This window comes from Nuphar pumila, chromosome 9 (genome assembly GCF_984573655.1).
Source record: "Nuphar pumila chromosome 9, dmNupPumi1.hap1.1, whole genome shotgun sequence".
In the NCBI taxonomy this organism is placed as follows: domain Eukaryota; kingdom Viridiplantae; phylum Streptophyta; class Magnoliopsida; order Nymphaeales; family Nymphaeaceae; genus Nuphar; species Nuphar pumila.
In genome coordinates this window covers 107,421,538-107,444,579 of record NC_143257.1, presented here as the reverse complement: position 1 = coordinate 107,444,579, position 23,042 = coordinate 107,421,538, and the positions used below count along the sequence as shown (strand labels likewise).

General features: G+C 35.1%; 1 protein-coding gene across 1 annotated transcript in view; it reads left to right on the top strand.

Annotated features, from left to right (window-relative positions):
* The window catches only part of LOC149828817 (grpE protein homolog 2, mitochondrial-like), a 42,126-nt gene extending 20,492 nt beyond the window's left edge, over positions 1 to 21,634 (top strand). The window contains exon 5 of the mRNA XM_090016983.1: positions 21,295 to 21,634. Coding sequence (XP_089873109.1) covers positions 21,295 to 21,393 — 99 coding nt within the window. The 3' untranslated portion in view covers positions 21,394 to 21,634. The remainder of the gene's footprint in view (positions 1 to 21,294) is intronic.
* The last annotated feature ends 1,408 nt before the right edge of the window (positions 21,635 to 23,042 follow it).

Below are 23,042 nucleotides of genomic sequence, written 5' to 3'. Positions count from 1 at the left end.
TTTGTTCGAACTACAGATCAAGTGGCGGATATATTTACAAAAGGATTGACTAAAGACAGGTTTTGGACGTTAAAAGGCAAGTTGTTCATGATTCAAGATCATGCACAACTTGAGGGAGGGTGAAAAGAAGTGTTTTCTCTGGTTACGGGTCATGGATCTGAAGATCCAGACCCGTGACACCCACTTCTTCATTAATGGCATTATGTAATATTGATTATTGTAAAAAGGGTATTCTAGTACCCTAATTTTGTTTGTAATCTCATGTTAACATAAAGGAATACACAGCAGCTGACCCATGTACAACAGGGTATCGGTTTTCCCCAAACCTCTCTCTCCCTTTCTCTATCTCTCTCTGTTTTGCAGCTCTCCAACGTGGAACGAACTGCAGGTTACAAAACTAACACATATCTCACAAGAACAATGCACATTATGAAATATCATGCAATTATGCTATCATGCCACGAGACTCAATAGTTTTATAACACGTAAACAAAACAAAATATCTAAGTGTTTGTGAATGCTCAAGTTTTACATAACCAAGTTTTTCCAAAATATAAGCAAAAGCAAATATGTATGATTTCAATCATCATTATCTTCTTTGTCTTCTTCTCCCCCTTTTCCTTGTTCATCCTCCACAATCACATCCTTTGCAATATATTTAGGCTCTTCATTATCTATCTCATGTGCTCCTTTCATATTGATACTATGAATGTTCTCTTCATTAATACATGAGGTTCTTCTTGAACCCATGCATCAAACACATCAAAATTTTCTAGACCGGTATGATCAAATTTCTCCTTATGCTTCCTTAATGATAACCTCTCAATTTGCCTAAAAAGATGACATGAAAAAATTAAAATTAGTTGGGTTTGGTATGATATTAAAAAAAAGTTTAAACAAACACATGAAAATGACAAATAAAATTTATAATTTTATATATTTTTGTCTTAACTGTAAGTTGTAGTGAACGTAGATGAGGTCATTGATCCTTTTGTGCTCAAATCTATTCTTTTTTTTATAGATTTTCTTAAAGGCGTAATTTCTTTCACATCCACTTTTACTACATGTTTTACTAAGAATGTGAATGGCAAAATCTCTTAAATTTGGAACATCACTCCCAAACATATACAGGAATAAATAGAAATAGGAATGAAGTAGGGATTGTTATGAGTCGTGAGTTTATAGATAATGTAGTTGAGGTCCGTAGGAAGGGTGATAGGATTTTACTTATTAAATTAGTATTAGGTACGAATATTATTAATATTATTAGTGTGTATGCACCTCATGTAGGTTTAAATGATTCCATTAAGCGTCAATTTTGGGAAGATTTAGATGGAGTAGTACAAGGGATATCTTATGGAGAAAGGCTTTTCATCGGCGGTGACCTTAATGGGCATGTAGGCATTAGTAGGGATGGATTTGAGAGTATCCATGGAGGCTATGGTATAGGAGAAAAAAACGAAAGTAGAGAAAGGATTTTAGATTTTGGTTTGTCCTATCATATGATCTTAGCAAACACTTGGTTTAGGAAGAGGGAGTCTCACCTAGTAACATTTAAAAGTGGGGTTAATACGAGTTAGATAGATTTTTTCCTACTTAGAAAGAGAGATAGGGGTTGTTGCATCGATTGTAAGGTTATACCGGGAGAAAGTGTAGCTAAACAACATAGAGTCTTAATTTTAGATCTTAGAATTAGACAATGCCGCAAAAGGGATAAACATAGGATAAATCCTAAAATTAAGTGGTGGGCACTGAAAGGAGCTAAACAAGGAATGTTTGTAGAGCAGGTAGTTAAGGAAGCTGATTGGTGTCTCGAGGAGGATTCAGAATCAATGTGGAATAAGATAGCGGGTGGCATGAGAAAGGTGGCTGAGGAGGTATTGGGTGAGTCTAAAGGCGGTGCACCGCTAGGTAAGGATACATCGTGGTGGAACGAGGATGTCAGATTAGCTATTAAGGTTAAAAGAGAGTGTTATAGAAATCTAAGTAAGAGTCGTGATAATGAGAATTTGGAGAAGTATATGATAGCAAAGAAAGAAGCTAAAAAAGTAGTTTGGAACGCGATGGATAAGGTATATAAGGAGGTTTATGACAAGTTGGATACCAAAGAGGGCGAGAAGGATATTTATAGGCTTGCAAAGATGAGAGATAGGAAATCGAGGTATTTGGGTATGATTAGATGTATCAAAGATGAAACACAAAGGGTTTTAGTCAAAGATGAGGAGATTAAGGAGAGATGAAAAGATTATTTTGATAAGCTATTTAATGGAAGTCATGCTCAGGATCGTGGAGACTTGTCCATTCCTTTTCATGAGATGAATCATGACTTCATGTGCAAGATTCAAAAGAAAGAAATTGCAGAGGCTTTGAAGAAAATGAAATCAAGGAGGGCAGTTGGCCCAGATGGTATACCTATCGAGGCTTGAAAATGCTTGGGAGAGAAAGGTTTAGAATGGTTGACAAATCTTTTTAACAAGATTTGGCGGACAAATAAGATGCCTAATGAGTGGAGGAAGAGTACTTTGATGCCTCTATATAAGAATAAGGGTGATATACAAGATTGCACAAACTATCGTGGTATAAAACTCATGAGTCATACTATGAAACTTTGAGAGAGGGTGATTGAGTCTAGGTTGAGAAAGGTTGTCATGATATCAGAGAATCAATTTGGTTTTATGCCTGAAAGATCAACTATGGAAGCTATACATCTTCTTAGACAACTTATTGAGAGAAATAGAGAGAGGAACAAAGATTTGCATATGATTTTTATTGATTTGGAAAAGGCATACGATAAAGTACCTAGGGACGTTCTCTGGTGGACAATGATGAAGAAAGGTGTGTCTCTCAAGTACATTAGTATAATTAAGGATATGTATGAAGGAGTAGTAACCAATGTCTGCACTTGTGGAGGGGTGACAACCAATTTTCCTATAACGGTTGGGTTACATCAAGGATCTGCTTTAAGCCCTTTTCTATTTGCTATAGTGATGGATGAGCTTACGAGATCAATTCAAGAAAATGTGTCGTGGTGTATGTTGTTTGCTGATGATATTGTTTTGATTGATGAGTCTAGAGCTGGGGTTAATGCTAAGTTAGAATTATAGAGAAAGACATTGGAAGCAAGAGGTTTTAAGTTGAGTAAGAGTAAGACAGAATATATGGAATGTCGGTTTAGTAAGCAACGGAGTAGTGATGGGAGTGTAGTGAAGCTTGGTGAGCAAGAAATACTAGTGGATGATTGTTTCAAATATTTGGGATCTATCATTCAAAAGTATGGAGAAATTGATGGAGATGTAAATCATAGGATAAAGGTTGGGTGGATGAAATGAAAAAATGCAACTGGAGTGTTGTGCGATCGTAGAATGCCATTGCGGTTGAAGGGAAAGTTTTATAGGATGACTATTAGGTCTGCTTTACTATATGGTACGGAATGTTGGGCTGCCAAGAGACATCATATTCAAAAAATGAGTGTAGCTGAGATGCGTATGCTTAGATGGATGTGTGAAAATACAATAAAAGGTAAGATTCGGAACGAGGAGATACGTAAGAAGGTAGGCGTTGCACTCATTGAAAATAATATGAGAGAGAATCGTTTACGGTGGTTTGAACATATTCGACGAAGGCCTAATGATGCTCCAGTTAGAATGATGGAGAAATGGGAAAATATATTAGTTAAAAGAGGTCGGGGTAGGCCTAGGAAGACTTGGATGGAGATGATAGGAAAGGATATGAATGCTTTGAACCTCACCGAGGACATGGCATTGGATAAAAATGATTGGAGGAGAAGGATTCATGTGGTAGACTTAGAATGATTTTCTTTGTTGGTTCATATCGCCGACCCCAATTGTTTTGGGATGAAGGCGTAGTTGTTGTTGTTGTTTGTACTCCCAAACATAGTCCACCACTTCTAAAAATACCGAAAAAAAGGAATTGAGAAAACAACATTTAGATACAAAGCATCATAAATAAATAACAAAATAAATTTGAAATAGACAAAATAAATTACCTTGACGCATTGTGGAACGGTTCTACACTGTTGCAGGTCTCCTCTGTAATGAAGTATGCAGAATTACAAATACCAAAGTGCAAAAGCACATACAAGTCCAAGAATGGACAATTACAAAAAAGATAGACAAGCACACAACTGCACAAACAAAAAGTCCACTAAGGGACAATGCCAAAAGCTAATAAAAAGTAAATATTATTGAAAAGAGATGAGAAAGGAATGAATAATGTATGAGAATCACTCCCCTATTTATATAAAAAAAGTGGGAGGGGGGGACCATTGGGAGCTCCTCTTCGTAGAGTAGTTGGGGAGCTTCCTGAAAAAGGTGCAAAGGATCCGACCCGATCCATGTAAAGATCATGTACAAGAGGAGCCGAGCCATGTACCGAGTCATGTATTGTCTTTTCATTCCATTAATAAGAGAGCTTCAAAACCTTTTGAGATAATCTGTTTTGATGTATGGGAACCCGCCCCAATTGCCTCTGGATATCGGAGCAGATACTATCTAATATTTGTTGATAACTATTCTCGATACACTTGGATATATTTCATAAAAAATAAGTCGGAAGTCTTTTCTTTGTTTCAAAATTTTCTTTCCTTTGTCAAAAATCAATTTTCTGAGTCCATTCAATTTTTCCAATGTGATGGAGGTGGGGAATTCTCATCCCGTGATTTTATTTCTTTTCTTCAAAATAACGGAATAGGAAGAAGGGTGTCCTGTTCTCACACCCCTCAACAAAATGGAATTGTTGAACGAAAACATAGGCATATCGTTGAAAGTGCCATGAGTATGCTTCATGACAGCAATCTCTCCATCAACCTATGGACATAAGCTTTCCATTCTGCCGTGCATGTGATAAATAGACTACCTATGGTTATTCTGGAAAATAAGTCTCCTATCACTGTCTTTTTGGAGCTCATCCTAGTTATTATGATCTGCGTGATTTTGGATGCGTCTGCTATGTGCATATTGATCAGTCCTTGAGAAACAAGTTTCAGGACAAGGCCCTGAAGTGTAGATTTGTGGGATATGCAGATGACTACAAAGGATATAGGTGTTATGATCCCACCAACAAACGCATCAAAATCTCAAGAAATGTTGTCTTTGATGAACAAAATTTTGATCACGAAGCTGACACAACGAATATGTCAACTGAAGTTTACTATCCTTGGTTGAGCTCAGACCTTTTGGCTGGCTCCAATGAAGCATGTTCCTCAGATTGCGTGCAGCAAGAAGAAGAGATGTTTGAGAACAGTGGGACGTCGGGGTCATAGAATGCAGAGGAAGTACCGGGCAGATACAAAGGCATTGTCTATTCTAGACAGAGACCGACAACATCAAGCCATTCAGATCATGTCTCAGTCGCCAATCCTACTCCTTCTCATACTCTTGAGGTCAGAAAATCAAACTGCATACGACATCCTATTGACAGGTGGGTTAGCTATAACAACTTCTCATTGGATTTTCAACTATTTTTAACTGCCATCATTAAGGAAGAAGAGCCCATCATGTATTATCAGGCAACCGCTTCTATGAAATGAGTAGAAGCCATGAATGATGAAATGCAAGCCTTGCATGAATGTGGAACCTGAGAAGTTGTTCCCAGACCACCTGACAAAAATGTTGTCGAATGCAAATGGGTCTACAAAATAAAGTACAAGCCAGATGGAACCATTAAACGATATAAGGCAAGGCTTGTAGCAAAAAAATTCACTCAAGAAGCAGGGCAAGACTATGATGAGACCTTTAGTCCGGTTGTAAGAATGGGAACGATTCGAATTATCATTTCCTTGGTTGTTGAACATGGATGGAAATTGAGTCAGCTTGATGTAAAAAATGCATTTTTGCATGGGGATTTGAAGGAGGAAGTATACATGGAGCAACCCATGGATATCAAGAACAAAATTGTAAAACCCATGTATGCAAGTTAAAAAGAGCTATCTACAGTCTGAAGCAAGCATCTCGCTCTTGGATTGATAGCTTCTCGCTAGAGATTCAGAAACATGGATTTTCACGTTCCATGCTGGACCACTCATTATTTATTTTTAAAGGTCAGCCTGTGACCACTCTATTATTAATTTATGTCGATGATATTATCATCACAGGAAACTCTGCGGGCCACATCCAAAAAGTAAAAGACTTATTAGGTCAGAGGTTCAAAATGAAAGATCTTGGAGTTCTACGTTATTTCCTTGATATAAAAGTTGATAACCAGGCTCATGGCTTGACACTCACTCAGCACAAGTACACCGTAGATGTTCTCAGCAAGGCAGGCATGAAAGACTGCAAACCTCTAGGAACTCCGAGTGTGCTTCATCAAAAACTTAGCGCTCATGATGGAGATTTGTGTGATGACCCCACCAGGTATCGCAGCATAATAGGAATGTTACAATACCTCACATTCACTAGACTTGATATTGTTTATTCAGTCAATCAAGTGTCCCAATTTATGCATGCGCCACATACTGGACATATGAAAGCAGTCAAGAGGATCCTTAGATATCTGAAAGGGACTATTGGGGATGGATTGATATATTTACCACAATCATATGGCAAAGATGAGCACGAACTTACTGTATATTGTGATGCAGACTGGGCAGGAGATCCTGACGAACGAAGATCTACATCAGAATATTGTGCCTTCATTGGCAGAAATTTAGTCTCTTGGAGCAGTAGAAAACAAAAGGCCATTGCTAGATCAAGCACTGAGGCTGAGTATAGATCCATGGTTGCTGTTACTGCCGAAGTCACATGGATCAGGCATCTACTAACTGAAGTAGGAGAAAAGATCTCCCACACTACCTTACTATGTGACAACTAAAGTGCTATCAACATGTCATTCAATCCAGTACATCACAGTCGTGCCAAGCACATTGAGATCGACCAACACTTTGTGAGACAAAAGGTTGAAGAAAAAGAGATTGAGCCTGAGTTTGTCAGTACTGAAAGATAGGTTGCAGACATCTTTACCAAAGGGTTAACAAAAGATTGTTTTTTGATGCTTAAAAGCAAGTTGTTCATGGTCCAAAACCATGATCAACTTGAGGGGGGTGAAAAAGGTGCAAAGGATCCGACCCGATCCATGTAAAGATCATGTACAAGAGGCGCCTAGCCATGTACCGAGCCATGTAACCCTTTTTATTAATCGGGTCTGGATACACCAGACCCGGATCCATACCTCTGTAATGTAAATATAAATGCACAGTTTTAGGTCACGATTTCATTACAACCGCAGTTATCTTTCTCCTATCTTTTCTTTCTCTCACACAGGTTCCAGAGAAGATTTGTAACACTCCCAACAGTCATATTATGATCATTGGGGCCCAACGACTCTATGGAGTGGGGCCCCAATGCAAGAAAAAAAAGGTAATTAAAAAAATAAAAAGAAAAAAATAAGAAAAAGTAAAAAAATAGTTGTTTCTAACAAACAACTATTATTACATGTAAAAAGACAAAAATGCCCCTACCAGGCAATCTATTATAATACAAATATATATATATGTTTAATACTCCCCCTCAAACTTTATGGGGAAAGAACCGAAAGTTTGCTAAGGAAAAAGAAAAATCGAGGAGGAAGAAGAGCTTTGGTGAATAAATCGGCCAACTGGTACTCCAATGTAACATACAACAACGTAATAGTTTTTCTCAGATATTCATCACGAACATAGTAGCAATCCTTCTCAATATGATTGGTGTGCTCATGGAAGGTGTGATTGCTTGCAATATAATTTGCACTCTTATTGTCATAGCACATCTTCGATGGCGTTGAGATGATGATTCCTATATCACTGAGAAGACTTTTAAGCCAATCTCCATTGTCGTTGTAGCTATTGCACAATATTCGGCTTCAATTGAAGATAATGATATTTTTTGTTGTTTCTTACACCTCCAAGAAATCAACGAATCTCGTAAAAAAATATAAAAACCAATAGTTGAAATTCTATCATTTGGATTATCACCTCAGCCAGCATCAGTATAAGCAGTTAAATCAAAAGATGATGAAGAGGATAAAAAAAAAACCTTTTGAAATGGTTTTTTAATGTATCGCACAATCCTCATAACTGTCATCATGTGCAATGTAGTAGGGGCATGCTGGAACTGACTTGCTGCCTTAAAAACATGAGCGATATCAAGTCGGGTAACGGAGAGGTAAGTGAGAGATCCAATTAATTGACGATATGGAGTAGGATCTTCAAGTAATATACTATCTTCGAGTCTGAATTTAGTATATATGACTTCTGGGGTCTCTACCTTCTTTTCACCTGAAACTCCTGACCTATCACATATGTCAGCAACTAATTTCATTTGAGAGAGAATATATCCTCTAGAGAAGTAAGCAACCTCAATTTCTAAGAAGTATCTCAAGAAACCCAAGTCAGACATATCAAAAGTTTTCTTTAAAATTGATTTAATTTTAATAACACCTTCTTTGTCATTTCCTGTGATGATCATATCATCAACATATAGAAGAAGAATCATAATTTTGTACATGTTTTCTTAACAAAGAGAGAAGTGTCAGTATAACCAGAGATAAATCCTAAATTAATCAAAACATTACTAAATTTATCATACCAAGCCTTAGGAGCTTGTTTAAGACCATACAAAGTTTTTTTAAGTTTTACATTTTTTTCATTTAAATTAACCCTCGGAGGAGGTTACATGTAGACTTTTTCGCCATGTTCTTTATTTAAAAATGCATTTTTAACATCTAATTAGAAAATAAGCCATTTCTTAATGGAATCAATGACAATGAGAGCTCGAATACTAGTCATTCTTGCTACTGGAGCAAAGGTTTCTTCATAATCTATTTCATATTCTTAAGGATACCCTTTGATAACTAACCTTGCTTTATATCTCTCTAATGATCCGTCACTTTTGGTTTTGACTTTAAACACCCGTCTACATTCTATAGGTTTCTTGCCTAATGGAGGATCAACTATTTTTCATGTGTTTGCTTTTTTAAGAGCATTAAATTCAAATTCCATTGCTTCATTCCAATGAAAGTATTGCTTGACATCATTATAATGATATGGTTCGTAATAAGAGTAAAGAGTTATTAAGCATGCTCTTAAGTTTTGGAAAAATGAGTCATATGATACAAATATACTTGGAGCACTAGAGATACAATTTGATTTCCTAAGTTGGGATTCTTCTAAAGGTATGTTGTAGGAGAACTTGTCAAGAGAACATGGGTGATCACCTTCACCCCGTCTAGTATACACATGTGTATCATTCGATACATTTTCATTCAAATTTTCATGTTGATCACTAGCCTCATCAACAATCGGATGCTCAATACTAGAGTCATTGCCAAAAGAATCAAATACCTCAATAGAGTTAGACTCAATCATATTTTGATTATAGATTAAATAAAAATGAGTAATCAATTTATTCTTTAGGTTCTTTGCTATCAAACCCATTTTCATTTTCAAGAAAAGTGACGTCTTTTAAAACAGAGTTTGTTATTTATTAGATCAAAACTTCGGTATCCTTTTTTGTTTTCTCTATTGCCCAAGAAAACACATTCAATGGCTTTTGCGGATAGTTTATCATTTTTATAAGAACATAACACTTACAACCAAAGATTCTTAATCTTTTAAAATCGAATCATTTTAAAAAGTTTTTTAAATGAATTTTTTTTTATTAAAGACAAAGGAGTTCTATTAATTAAGTATGTTGAGGTTAGAACGGCTTCGACCCAAATTTTTTTTGGAATGTCTCTTGAAATTAAAAAAGTCCTAGTGGTTTCTATTATATGTCTATGCTTTCTTTCCGCTAAACCATTTTGTTGTAGAGTTCTAGGACAAGACCTTTGATGACAAATTTCATTTTGTTTCAAGTAGCTTTGAAAATTGTTTGACATGTACTCTCCTCCCAAATCCGATCTAAGAATAGATAGGTTGCGTAGAAATTGATTTTCAACTATTATATGAAATTCCTTAAAAAAAGAAAATATGATTTATGATTTAGAAAATAAATCCATGTGTATCTAGTAAAATCATCAACAAAAATAACATAATAAGAGTAACCTCCTTTTGATATGATAGGTGAAGGACCCCATACATCCGAATGCACTAATTCAAAAGGTCGTATAGAAATAAAAATTCTTTAAAGAAAGAGAATGGTTTTCATTTTTCAAAAAATGCAATCTTTATAAGATATGCCTTTTTCATTACATGTATTTTTTAAAAAAGGAAAGAGAGACATCTTCGAAAAGCTAGAATGCCTGAGTTTCTTATGTCTATCATTACTTTTGTCATGTACAAAATTACAAAATGACTTGGGTTGAAGGGACAAAAAATCCATAAAGTAAAGATCGCCTCTCCTATGGCCTTTCCCAATCAGTTTCCCTGACTGGAGATCCTGCACGGTACAATCTTTAGGTGAGAAGAAATTTTGCAACCATGATCGAAAATTTGAGAGATAGAAAAAAAAATTAAATTTAATTTTGGAACCACTCTTATTTTTAGAATAAGAAATTTTTGAGAATTTTTTAAGTCAAGTGTTCCAATACTTTCTATTTTTAAAGAAGTTTCATCGGCCCTTGAAACATAAAATAAAGTAGAATTAGTGCAAACTTTGAAAAGAACATTCTTATGAGGTGTCATGTGAAAGGAAGCACTCGAATCAAGAATCCACATACTTAGAGGAGATGAAGAACATTCAATGGCGAAACCCGAAGTGGAGGATGATTTGAGAAGTTGCTGAAGTGCTTCCGATATTTGGTTAAGTGTGTCTTTAATATCTCCTTCATTTTTGCTTGCTTCTTCTTTCTTAGGTGTGATTTCTCTAACATAATCTATTTTACCTTTAAGCTTTGGACATATTGGCATAATGTGTCCTAGTTCATTACAATGGTGGCAAATAACACGCTTTCTATATCCACTATTATAGTTGGACCCATTACTATAGCTATTTTGTTTTACAAAGTGGGGTGACTTATAGGTTTTTACATTGGAACCCGGCCTAGTAATGGCCAAAATATCATCATTCTTATTGGTCATGCCAAGACGAGTTTCTTCTTGACATACATCGGCAAGAGCATCTTCAAGACACATACCTCACTTGTTCAAATTCCGATCTTAGACCATGAAGAAATTGAAAAAGTGTTCATTCTCAATTTGCTTTCTTTTAATCTCAACATCTTCGGAAGCCACTTATTTAGGCTCAAGAAATGTTAATTCATCCCAAAGAGGGGACAAAATGCTAAAATAATCCCGGACACACAGTGGATCTAATTTTGTCTTGACAAAAATATTGTCTAGCAAGATCCTTTTGAGTATACATACCTTTAAGAAAGAACCAAGATTCATTGGCTTTTCTAAATTTAGCAATGTTGGCACATATTTTTATGTCAACATTGTTCATAAACCAGGTTACTTTCTCAATCCTCTACCTTTATTTAATGTTCATTGATGGCTTTAACACAATCATCTCCAACAAGTGCTTTCTCAACACCTCCTTAAACCTTGGTGAGCTTTAACGATGGTTCAAGAGAAGTTTCCATCACAAAGCCCCAAAGTTCTTTTTCTCTAAGACATTGTTGTTAAAAGTGCGCCTTGCGCGCAAAAGGCGTGCCTCACCTTGAGGCGAGGACCTCTGCTCCTCAAGGCACCAGCCTAAGGTGTGAAAAAGAAGAAAAAGAAGAAGAAGAAGAAGAAGAAATTGTTTCAAAGCTATATAATTTGTTTCTCAATTATATAATTAGTTTCTCAGTTATATAATCAGTTTCTTAGTTACATTTTTATAGCTTTTTTTAATCAAATTTTTTAATATTGTTATGTTGTGTAGTTTTTTTCACAGCTATATAATTTGTTTCTAAGTTATATAATTAGTTTCTCAATTATATAATCATTTTTTCAGTTATATAATTAGTTTCTCAGTTACTTTTACATGTTAATCTTAGATTTTTTAGTATTTATTTGAGATTTTCTATTTCTTATTGGTTGTTGTTTCATCAATAAAGTATTTTTTTATTTGTATTTTTTTATATATTTTTTATAGTTTTTTTTTAAGTTTTTTAAAAAAAATTGAGGCTTACGCTTTACGCCTCGAGGCTTACGTCTCGCCTCAGGTTTTGTTGGAGCGCCTTGCTACGCCTCAACACTTTTCACAACATTGCTCTAAAATGATTTTCCATGTCCGACGCTCAAATCAAGTAGTTGGATCCATTAAGTTTGAAGGAGAGCTTCACTTAAAGACGAAGAAAGTGATAGCACCTTTGTCACGATCTTCAATCACTACAAGAAATACTTCCAAGATCAAGAAAACCCAATCGGCTCGGATACCATGTAATGAAGTATATGGAATTACAAATAACAAAGTGCAAAAGCATGTACAAAGTCCAAGAATGGACAATTACAAAAAAGATAGACAAGCACACAAACAAAAAGTCTACTAAGGAACAATACCAAAAGCTAATAAAAAGTAAATATTATTGAAAAGAGATGGGAAAGGAATGAATAATGTATGGGGATCACTCCCCTATTTATATAAAAAAAGTAGAGGTGGATACCTGTGATCATGCAAAATTTTTCCTCTTATTCCTCTTTTCCTTTTCTTTGCTTTTCTAGCCTCTATTTCTCTTTTTAAAGGGGGAAATAAAAGACAGAAAAGAAAATGAAGAAGAGAGAGGAACCCTTTTGCAAGGTCTCATTTGACCAAAGAAATATTTTGAAAAATCACTCGCCTCCGTTTTGAAAATTTTGCGGGAAAATGGAGAGACGGGATTCGCTCGTCGGTACGAGGTTCAACCGTTCCTGGCGCCTTTACCAGGGGTAATCGAACCAAGGATCGAATTTATGCCTTTTTGCTTTGCTAAAACATTATCTAAGTATTTATTCTAAGTCCTAAATGCATAGTGAATCATGCTTGTGCAATGATTTTGAACTTGAGAAGAATGCATATTTTAGAAGTACTTCAGAAAATTTGAGAAATTTCCAAGTGATTTTGGGAATAAATTTTGAAAATATCCTTTAAGAAACGGCTCGAAAATTCAGAAATTGACTTAAAATTTATTGAAGAATATTATAAATCGCAACAACGATTTTCTAAAAGAAGCGATAAATCGCAATATCGTAAATCGCAGAATGATTTACTAAAAGTCATTGTAAATCGCACAATGATTTATGGAAAGACATGGTAAATCGCAATAGCGATTTACTGAAGGATGTCACCAATCAGATGACGATTTTTGAAATTCAAGAATTTGAAATGAATTTGAAAGCATTGAAATTGAAGATCTGAAAATCGAACTCAAAGTCAAGTTTTTTAGAATTTGAGGTCAGAATTGATTTAAGAATCGAGATTGGAGTTTTGAGAGAAATAAGAAATAAATTTCAAAGTTGGAATGTAAAATTCAAAGATAGAAAAATAAAATTGAAAATTGGGAATAAAAAATGGGTATTTGGAATGGGATTTAAAATTAGAGGGAATCGAAAATGAATTTTAGGAAATAAGATTGAATTTATGAAGTAGAATGAAATAATGACTTGAAATTTAGGAATGGAAAACATCTTTTGAAAACTATTCCAAAGTTCACTTGGAAATTTGAAAATGGCTTCAAAGAGGTGGAAAATGCTGATACAATTCTATCTTAAATGCTGAATGCATTAAAAGAAATTTGAAATTAGGTTTCGGAAAGCATATTTCATTCTTTAAGTGAATTAAAATAAGATTGAAGATATAATACATTTCTGACTATGGCCATAAAATGTATTATATAATAATCGTATTTAAATTCATTTGAAGAATAAAATACATTTTGGTGCCTTTATAGGGTTTAAAATAAAATTAACTCTCAATATATCCTGACTATGGCCATTTATATATGTTTTGAGTTGATTTTAAATTAAACACTGATAAAGGAGGAAAATATTTAGAAAGACATGATGATTTTTGCAAAGAGATCCAGTGTGGACCCAATGTTATTCCATAAAAGATGAAAACCCTAAGTTTTGTTCACATTTTGACTATGGCCATAAATGCAAATCGTCAACTTAGGATTTAATCACCTTTTATTAGAATGGTGCTCGTGCCATTCGTGTTTCACCATAGTGTTATTGAAAATGAAAATAAAAATGCAGCACATTGATCATGAGAAATGAAAAGTTAAACTATATGCTCATTCATTCTAAACTAAGCATAAAGTAAACTTCTCATTAATTGATTTATTACAATCTTTGAACTGATACAACAATTTGAAAAGGAAATAACAAAACAGAAAATCCTGCAAAATGAGCAAACTTGTTAGGAATAAGTGTAGGCTTTTATGGATTTTCCCTCAATTATTGAAAAATTGAAGGATACATCCAAAATTAGCCTTTTATGCCTCAGAGATAAAGAAAAATAAACAAAATAAACACATATGATGCATGATTTTGTGAAGACATTTGAAAGGCATTTTTGGATAGATGGGAATCTTAAACAACTGAAGTTTAGCTTAAAATGAATTCATGGACTTACAGCTTAGTAAGAAAGCACTCTCTTTTTACAGAATATCAAAATCATTTCTGAAACTAGAGTTATAATCAAAACATCAGAGCATTAATTTCAAAAACAAGAAATTGGATTTTAACAGACAGGTTTCAGTAAACAGGATGTTACACAGATTAAACATATTTGATTTCTCTCAAGTTTGATGAAAAAGTTGCTCAATTCAATCAAGAAACCAACCCAATTTACAGAATTGAAAAATCAATTTTGGTTTGAAAATGGCGACTTCGAGAAGTCATTATTTCCAAACAGGAAATGAACCTGTTACGGAATTTAAAATTCTGTAACCAGTCTCGGTTTTTAGCAGACTTGAAATATCAAATGATCATAGAAAGTTATAAAACTTTCCATATATAAACTAGACACCTAGAGGAAGAAAACTTTTTTTACGGATTTGGAAAATGATCTCCCATTGGGGAGATATGACTCTTACAAAATGAACTAAAAACTGTGTCACTTAAATAAGGCAGACTGATAGGGGTCTGGTTTTAGATCCAAATGGGGTATCAAATGATTATATAAATCGCTGAAAATTTACAGGATAAAACTAGACTTCATAACAAAGACACCATTTTTTACGGATTTGGAATCCGATCTCTGGTTAGGGAGATATGGCCCTGACAAGTTGGTCCTGATTCGGATAGCAATTTACAGCGATTTGTATCACAAATCGCTGTAGTGTTTAGCGATAAACACTACAAATCGCTATAGCGATGTCCGACAACACTACAAATCGCTGTGGGTCTCGTTAGAGACCCGAAAACACTACAAATCGTAGTTAAAAGACCAAACAACACTATAAATCGTTGTAGGGGTCGTTGGAGACCCAAAAACACTACAAATCGTAATAGGGACTCATTGAAGACCCCAAAAATTGTAACCACGATTTACTGGAAAATGTTGTCAACCAAATGGCGATTTGTTGAAGGGGTGCTACAGTAGTCATGATATGGGGGCCAAAATCAGAACATGTGCAAAATCTGGATACAGGGTGCTGGTATTTAATCAAAATAAAATAGCAAACGATCATGAAAATTCTGAAAATTTACAAGGATGAACTAGACATGTAAACGAAGATAACCCGTTTTACATAATTGAAAAATGATCTCCCGTTAGGGAAATAAAATTCTGACAAAATGGATCAAAATCTGGGCTGTTAAAATGACACAGGGTGACAGGGTTGTGGTTTTTGATCCGAAATAGGTATGAAAACACCATAGAAATCACTGAAATTTGGTATGGACAAACTAGATTGAATTTAGAAAACAACCTTTTTTACAGATTGAAAAGATCATCTCTGGTTAGGGAGAAATCACTTCCGTAAGTTGATCCTGTTTCTGCTAAAATCGTGACGGTGCAAAATAACAGGTTCTGAATCTCGATTTTTAAAGTGGGTCAAACAAACTCAGAATGATCTGATTTTTGGTGGAGAGCATGAAGACATATGCATGAAGTTTCAGTAAAAATTTCAAATTAAAATGAGCTCTGATTATATACAAATCAATGGATATAAAATGCACCAGAATTCAAAGTATAATCTAGAAAAAAAAAAAAACTGAACATGATGAAAACAAACTGCACATCCGTAGATGTTCAAAGATGAGATCTAATACCTTAAAACATGAATGCATGCATGGATGATGAAAAATTAAGACAAAAAATGCATTAAAAGAAAACCAAAATGGCTGAGGCACAAATCTAACTTGTTGTAGCCCATTTGAAAGAAGGATTTGATCTAAAAAGATCAAATCACTTCCATTCTTTTGGCTCAATGAAACAGAGGTTAAAAATGCAGCAAATAGGAATATGAAAACTCAGATTCTAATTTATTAATCATGCTGTTACAAGAAATTTTAAGGGAATACAGGAGGAATACTCACCTTGGCTAAAGGGGTCTGAAAGAAAGGGTTGGGAGCTTTTCCAAACTTACGTAAACTCAAAGTGAAGAGGAGAGATGAGAGAGAGAGAGAGAGATGACCACCAATCGCTGAATGTTTGAAATCGCTGACCCGCTTCTCTTCTTATCATTTTTTTTCTCCTCCTTTTCCTGCATCTTTTCTGCTCATTTTCTGCTTCTTTTCCTCCTTCTTTCCTCCTATTTTTCTTCCTCTGTTTCCTCCTTCTTTTCTTTCCATTTTTCTGGAGGGTCTTAGGGCTGAGGCAGTATCGGGCGACCTTTCTTAGAAAAATATTTTTATGATTTTAAAGGGTTTAAAATCTAAGTTAAATAGAATATGAAGGAGAATTTTAAAAATAACGAATTAAAAAGAAGGTTTTTGCAAAATGATGGTTGTTTTCAAAAGATTTTTCTGAAAATGGGCTCTTAGAGCTAAAAGAGGCTTTTAAAAAGGAGGTTTCTAAAATCGATTTGTATTACTTTTTTTTTTTCTTTTTGTATTTTTTTTTGTGTTTTTGAAATAAAACTCTAAAAACTCAAGGAAAATAAAGGGGTTTACGACTATTTTTTTTTTTTTTTTGAGAAATATTTACAACATTTTGAAAAATTTGGGGTGTTCACAATACCATTGGGAGTTCCCCTTAATAGAGTCGTTGGAGAGCTCTCAACGACTCTGTGGAGTGGGGGCCCAATGCAAGGAAAAAAAGGTAATAAAAAAAGGAAAAAGCAAAATAAGAAAAAGTAAAAAATTAGTTGTTTCTAATAAACAACTATTATTACATGTAAAAAGACAAAAATGCCCCTATTGGGCAATCTATTATAATATAGATTTATATATATATATATATTTAACATCCCCATATCATACAATGCATTATCATACATCTCAATTTCTTTGTGAATCTTATCTTGGATGTGATGGCTAGGGATCAACTTCTCGATGCAATTAAAAATTCCTTTGTTCACTTCCCTGTCTATTTTAAATATAGGGGAGTATTTAAATGTACGATTCAAATAGTATGTTGTAGCATGTAGATGTTGATGGAGTTGCTCGGTCCATCTATGATCAATGATGCACCAAAGAGGCTTGTAGAGTTTTTTCTTCCCATTCAAATTATCTCTAATGGCCTCTTTTATTTTATCCATGGCCTCAAAGAGATAATCCATAGTTGGTCTCTCTTTACTATCTACCAATCTAAGCACTTTCACCAAAGGTACGGTGATTCTCAACAACCTCACATAGAAGTCCCAAAATTCACTTCTAAATACAATATGTACAATTTTTTTGGCTTTCTTTTTTTGTGCATTGGGATATGCATTCCACTCGTATGCTGAAAACATTTTTTTGAGCGCAACTCTATTTTTTACTAGACTTTGCACTTTTAAAAAGTTTGTAGCAAATCTAGTAATTGTACAACAAATTAAATTAGCACCATTGATATACTTCATCATTAAGCTCAAAATCCATGCTTGATTGAAAATAAATTTTGTAATTTTTTGGCAACATTCAATTGTTTGTTTTATCTCATCCATATTGCTAATGTCTTCTAGCATGAGGTCTATAGAGTGGACAATGCATGGGGTTCCAAAAGAATGTCCTATAATTTTTTGCCAATTCTTTACCTGTTGCCTTGTAATTTGTTGCATTATCAATGATAAAATGGACTATATTTTTAGGCTCAACCTCATCTATAACCTCATCAAACACCTTAAGCATTACATTTGTCGTCTGAGGCATATTATACAAATCAATTGATTTCAAAAACATTGTTCCCTTGGGGCAATAGAAAAGAAAATTTATTAAGGTCCTTGTCTTGTTGCCGGTCCACCCATTTGTCATGATGCTAAACCCAGTTTTCTTCCATGACCATCTCGTCTCATCACAATATGCCTTCACTGCCTTTATATTAACATTTAATTTTTTTTCTCAAATTATGATATGAAGGTCTTTTATATAAAGGTCGATAATGGTTATGGCATTCAACATTAACTGAAAATGAAATGAATTTGCTGCATTGAAAGGAATGCAGACATTATAAAACCATGATCCCAGTTGTAACATTCGCTTTCTCGACTAAATGTCTAAGGTTTATAGCAGTGTAAATACTGAGTTGCAACTCAGGGGTAGTCTTAGAAGAGAAAAAACTCCTAATAGAGCCTTCGTCTCCACATCCTCTAGAAGAACTCCCTCCTCCTTCTCTTCTCTTTTTATCCATACCACTACTCTTATGATCAAAAGTGGGTATCTCATTCTCATCACAAACACCCTCCCATGGTTGTGCATATTCCATTTTCATATCATTTCTCTTTTCTCTTGCCTTCTTTCTGTTAAATTGCTAAGCAGTTGTTGGCATTGCCATTTCACAACCTTTGACAAATCTCTTGACACTCGTGGGGCAATATTGTGATGTGTCCCAGCTAAATAATGCTTCAGTCAAGACACATTACCAAAAAAAGTATTATGACAATAGTTGCACTCGATTTTCAATCGATTTCTACTTATTTCTTGAGTACCCCATTTCCATGTTGGATCATTGGACGCCATCTTTCTCAAAAAAACTCAACAACAAGCAAAAAATGAAGATATTCTACTTTAATTCACTTTCATGAGTGAAAATGCACTCTTACATGAGAAACCCGCAAGAATCATCCCCCAACACGCTCTCAAGCCTCCTAGGGTCTGTGGGTTCCCCTCTAATGGTCTCTACACAAATGAGAGCATCGGCCTTTTAGGAGAAAGGGGGGAGGGGGTTAAACCCAAAACTAGAAAATAGGGTTTTGACATTTTTTTTAAGTGCGTCAAGGGTGTATCATAGTGTATTGTATGATAAGGGAGTGTATCGTACAATACACATGATACAGATACGATACATACTTGTATCACGATACGAGCACGTATCATATCAAAATTCTTAGAGGCTATGATATGTATTGTAATGTATCATACAGTACAACACTAATTGACATAACAGTGAAACTATAGGAGTAAGACAAGGAACTAGAGCTTGCTCCTCCACTCGAATAAAGAGGGCAAGCTCACTACAACTTGGGGTCTACAAAATAAATAAAAAATTTACAACAGTGTACCGCCCAAGTAATGACTAAAATACATAATAAAATAAACAAATTAAAATGCTGCCAACCAATGGGACACCCAAGAGAAGAAAGACAAAAATACCCTTGGCACTCACAACTTAACATAAACCTTTTAGAGTCTGAACTCTGAATTACTGTCTTGTTCAAAAACCAGATTACCAATGGCTGTAAGCTGATAAGTATATATTTCATTTTATTTAAATATTAAACCACACTCTTGTTCACAAACTATCTTTCTGCTGAAAGAACTGGGGAGTTGATATCTGAGTAAACCACTTATGTGGGAGACAAATAGCTCATGCACACTGCAACAATCAGGAACTTGGACCCAAACTTTAGATGAAAGGGTTGAAGCGGCATAGGCTACTGCAATCTGACCATTCCTGATTCAATCTGAGTCTACTGGACCTGGTCATGAAATGCACCACTTATGTGGGAGACAAATAGCTCATGCACACTGCAACAATCAGTAACTTGGACCCAAACTTTAGATGAAAGGGTTGAAGCGGCATAGGCTACTGCAATCTGACCATTCCTGATTCAATCTGAGTCTACTGGACCTGGTCATGAAATGCTGGCCTTAGCTCCATTCTTGTTGGTTTCTTCAGAAGATAACATCTCAGGTAGAACTAGGACAGCACCATCTAGTTGGCCATCAGACCCAGGCTACAGATAAAAGGAGAAATTTGTTTATTCCAAGACAAGAAGTTGGGTGAGTTTAATCTTTTTGGAATTAATTGGGCAATGAAGTGATGGTTGCCACAAGTGGTTTAGGAATAAGAAAACAAAGTGTGAGGGTGAAAGAACATAGGAACTATCTCATCATTTCTTTTGAGAAATAGGATTAAATGCAGCAAAAAGATCTGCAAACTGTGTTGCAGAACGCCAAAGAGTTGCTGACATCAGCAAGGAAACCTCTTTACTCCCAAAACAAAACACTTTTTTTTTTGGAAAATAGGATCTGACAAGGTCTACTACCACTATCTGATTAGAAAGAAAGAAAGAAAGAAGCGAGAGAGGGGAAAGGGTGGAGAAAGTAAGGAAAAACAGCAAGGAGATCAAGATGAGGAGAGGAAAGGAAGACGATAAGAAAATAGGAAGAAAGAAAGAATATCAAGATCATCTCTGAGAAAGAAGCAATGGGGTTTGAAGGTACCTTGCCCTAGACATCTCCCAGCATTGTACTATGACAGGAAGATGCTTGGTCTAGTTAGTCTTAGTAATCTGCAAATCCAAAGTGAATGCTAAAAACAGACAGGAATAGAGAAGAATAAGGGAGAAAGAATAGGGGACATGAGGGATTGAAAGACCCTAAAAAGTAAAAACTGAATACTTGGTGATATCTTCCCCTTTTATTTTCTCTTTAATGACTTTAAGGGTATTTTGCTGCAAAAGACAAAAAATAAACAAGAATAACTTGAAAAAACAGCAGCTATAGATTTACGAATAATTACAGGTCTGCCAATATCACAAAATAACCTCTCGCAGTAAAATGTCTTGTCTGCCTTAGTATAAACTGTTTACGGAAAGCATTGTTATGGGTACTTTATTCTTTTTCTCAAACATGAAAGAAATTTGTTCATAATAGATATTTTGTTACCATTTTCTCACCTCCGAGTTTCACATTATGGTTCCAGCCACTGGAGGCCGCTCTTATTTGTTTTGCATCTTTTCCTTTTTTTTAGTTCTTCAACCTCTTATGAGGGTGTCTCATTTCATTTGTTTTTCTTTTTCGTTTTCTTGTTTTTCATTAATTTTTTAAAGATATGCTAGTGTTAATATGTTGATCACAATTTGCAGTCAGGATACACATTGTATGACCGGATTATTCGCCCAGCTGAAGTTGGTGTCACAGCAGCTGCTCCAAGTAATGAAGCAGGAGAAAGCTCTGGAGCTTAATAAGGTGGCCATGTGAATTAGAATTAAAATCTTTTAAATTTGAACGATTCTTCTGGCTTTGATTTTGTCACAACTGCTCTTCTGTTGATAGCAGGGAAATTTTGAGTTGCAGCCCAAAGAATAGCGTTCTTTTCTGTCTTAGCCAATATGCTTGAAATAATTCGAGTACCTTGCTTGTTTTTGTTTAGTTATTAAACTGCTCCAGTTTTGTATTTTAATATGTTGAGCGATGTCTAACGCCCTCCATTATTGCCTCAAATGTCGTGTTCTGAGAAGATAAAATATGTCACTTTGTATATTCTTAAAGGGTATATAGATGAGCAATATCTATCCATTCTGTGAAATAAAAGAAAACATGCGGGTTTGATAAAGAATAGCATATTCATCATCTATCTAGAATCTTTGTTTTTTGTGACTGGTGTTTTACATCATTTTATCAAGCTAAGCTGACATGTACGTGCACGAGTTTGCCCCTGTGCGTGTGCCCTCCTTCATGGCTCTTGGTGTGTCTGTTCGAGGGCTCTCTAATTTTTATTTGTTTCAATAGTGGGCTTACCCTTAGCAAATTTTAACGTCACTTTCTTGGTTTGGTGTAGTATTAGACAAGGAGTATATCCTTTAGTAACATGGTAGTCTACTTGATGTGGGACATCCTATATTCTCAATGAATGAACAAATATTCAATGCTATAGCTCACTAGTTTAATAGGTAGTTTTTTCTTTTCTTTTTTGTTAATTTCATATCTATGAGATGTGGAAAGCGGGCATTTGCAGCTTCATGGAAAAGCCCGTTATCGGGTTTGAACTGATGACTTATGTGTTACCATGGTGCTACTCTACTGCATATACCTATGCAATTGTATCTTGTGTTAACTTAGTTTTTTTTTTTTGGAAAGGCAAGCAGGGGTTAGGCAGACCCCTACCACAACTATACCATTGAGTTTTGAACCTGCAACGTCCCAACACAAGGTGACTTGCACCAGCTGCTCCTACCAGACAAGTGGAGCCCCCATATAGTTTAGGGTAATTGAATTAATAATGATAAGTATGTGGTGAATGGTTCTAAGATGTACCCTATCCTAGTTGTTTTATTGAGGGACCTTAATCTTAATTAAATACGTACATAACAGTAATAATCTATGTATAGTTGAATGTTTTGGCTTAGCGTGTAACTTAACAATGCACAAATCATTGACCGGGTAGGAGGTGAAGGCTATAAGAGAAGATAGCCCTCCCCTTGGGGAATGGTAAGGAAGAAGGGTAAACAAAGGTATTGCTATCTCGACCAGTTTACTGAGATGTTGAAAATTCAGAGAAAAAAAGTGTTTCACCTCTCATTTCGTTTTTAGAGCCTCCTCTCTACCATTCGAAGTACTACCTTTGTCTTCCCTTTAAAAATACATAAAGAGAACACAATTTGATAAATACTTTATATAAATGTATAAAAATGGAATTCCCTCGCTACCATACATATGCACGCGTTCCCACACCAAACCTACTCAGTACATTGCAGCACAACTTTGACGTGTTCACGGAAGTCTATTGGGTTGTGAATCTTGAAATAGTATCAAACTTTACAAAGATGGATATTGGTTTGACCTTTTTTATTATTTTCTAAAGTTGATTGGGCCAGACAATTGAGAATTCTAG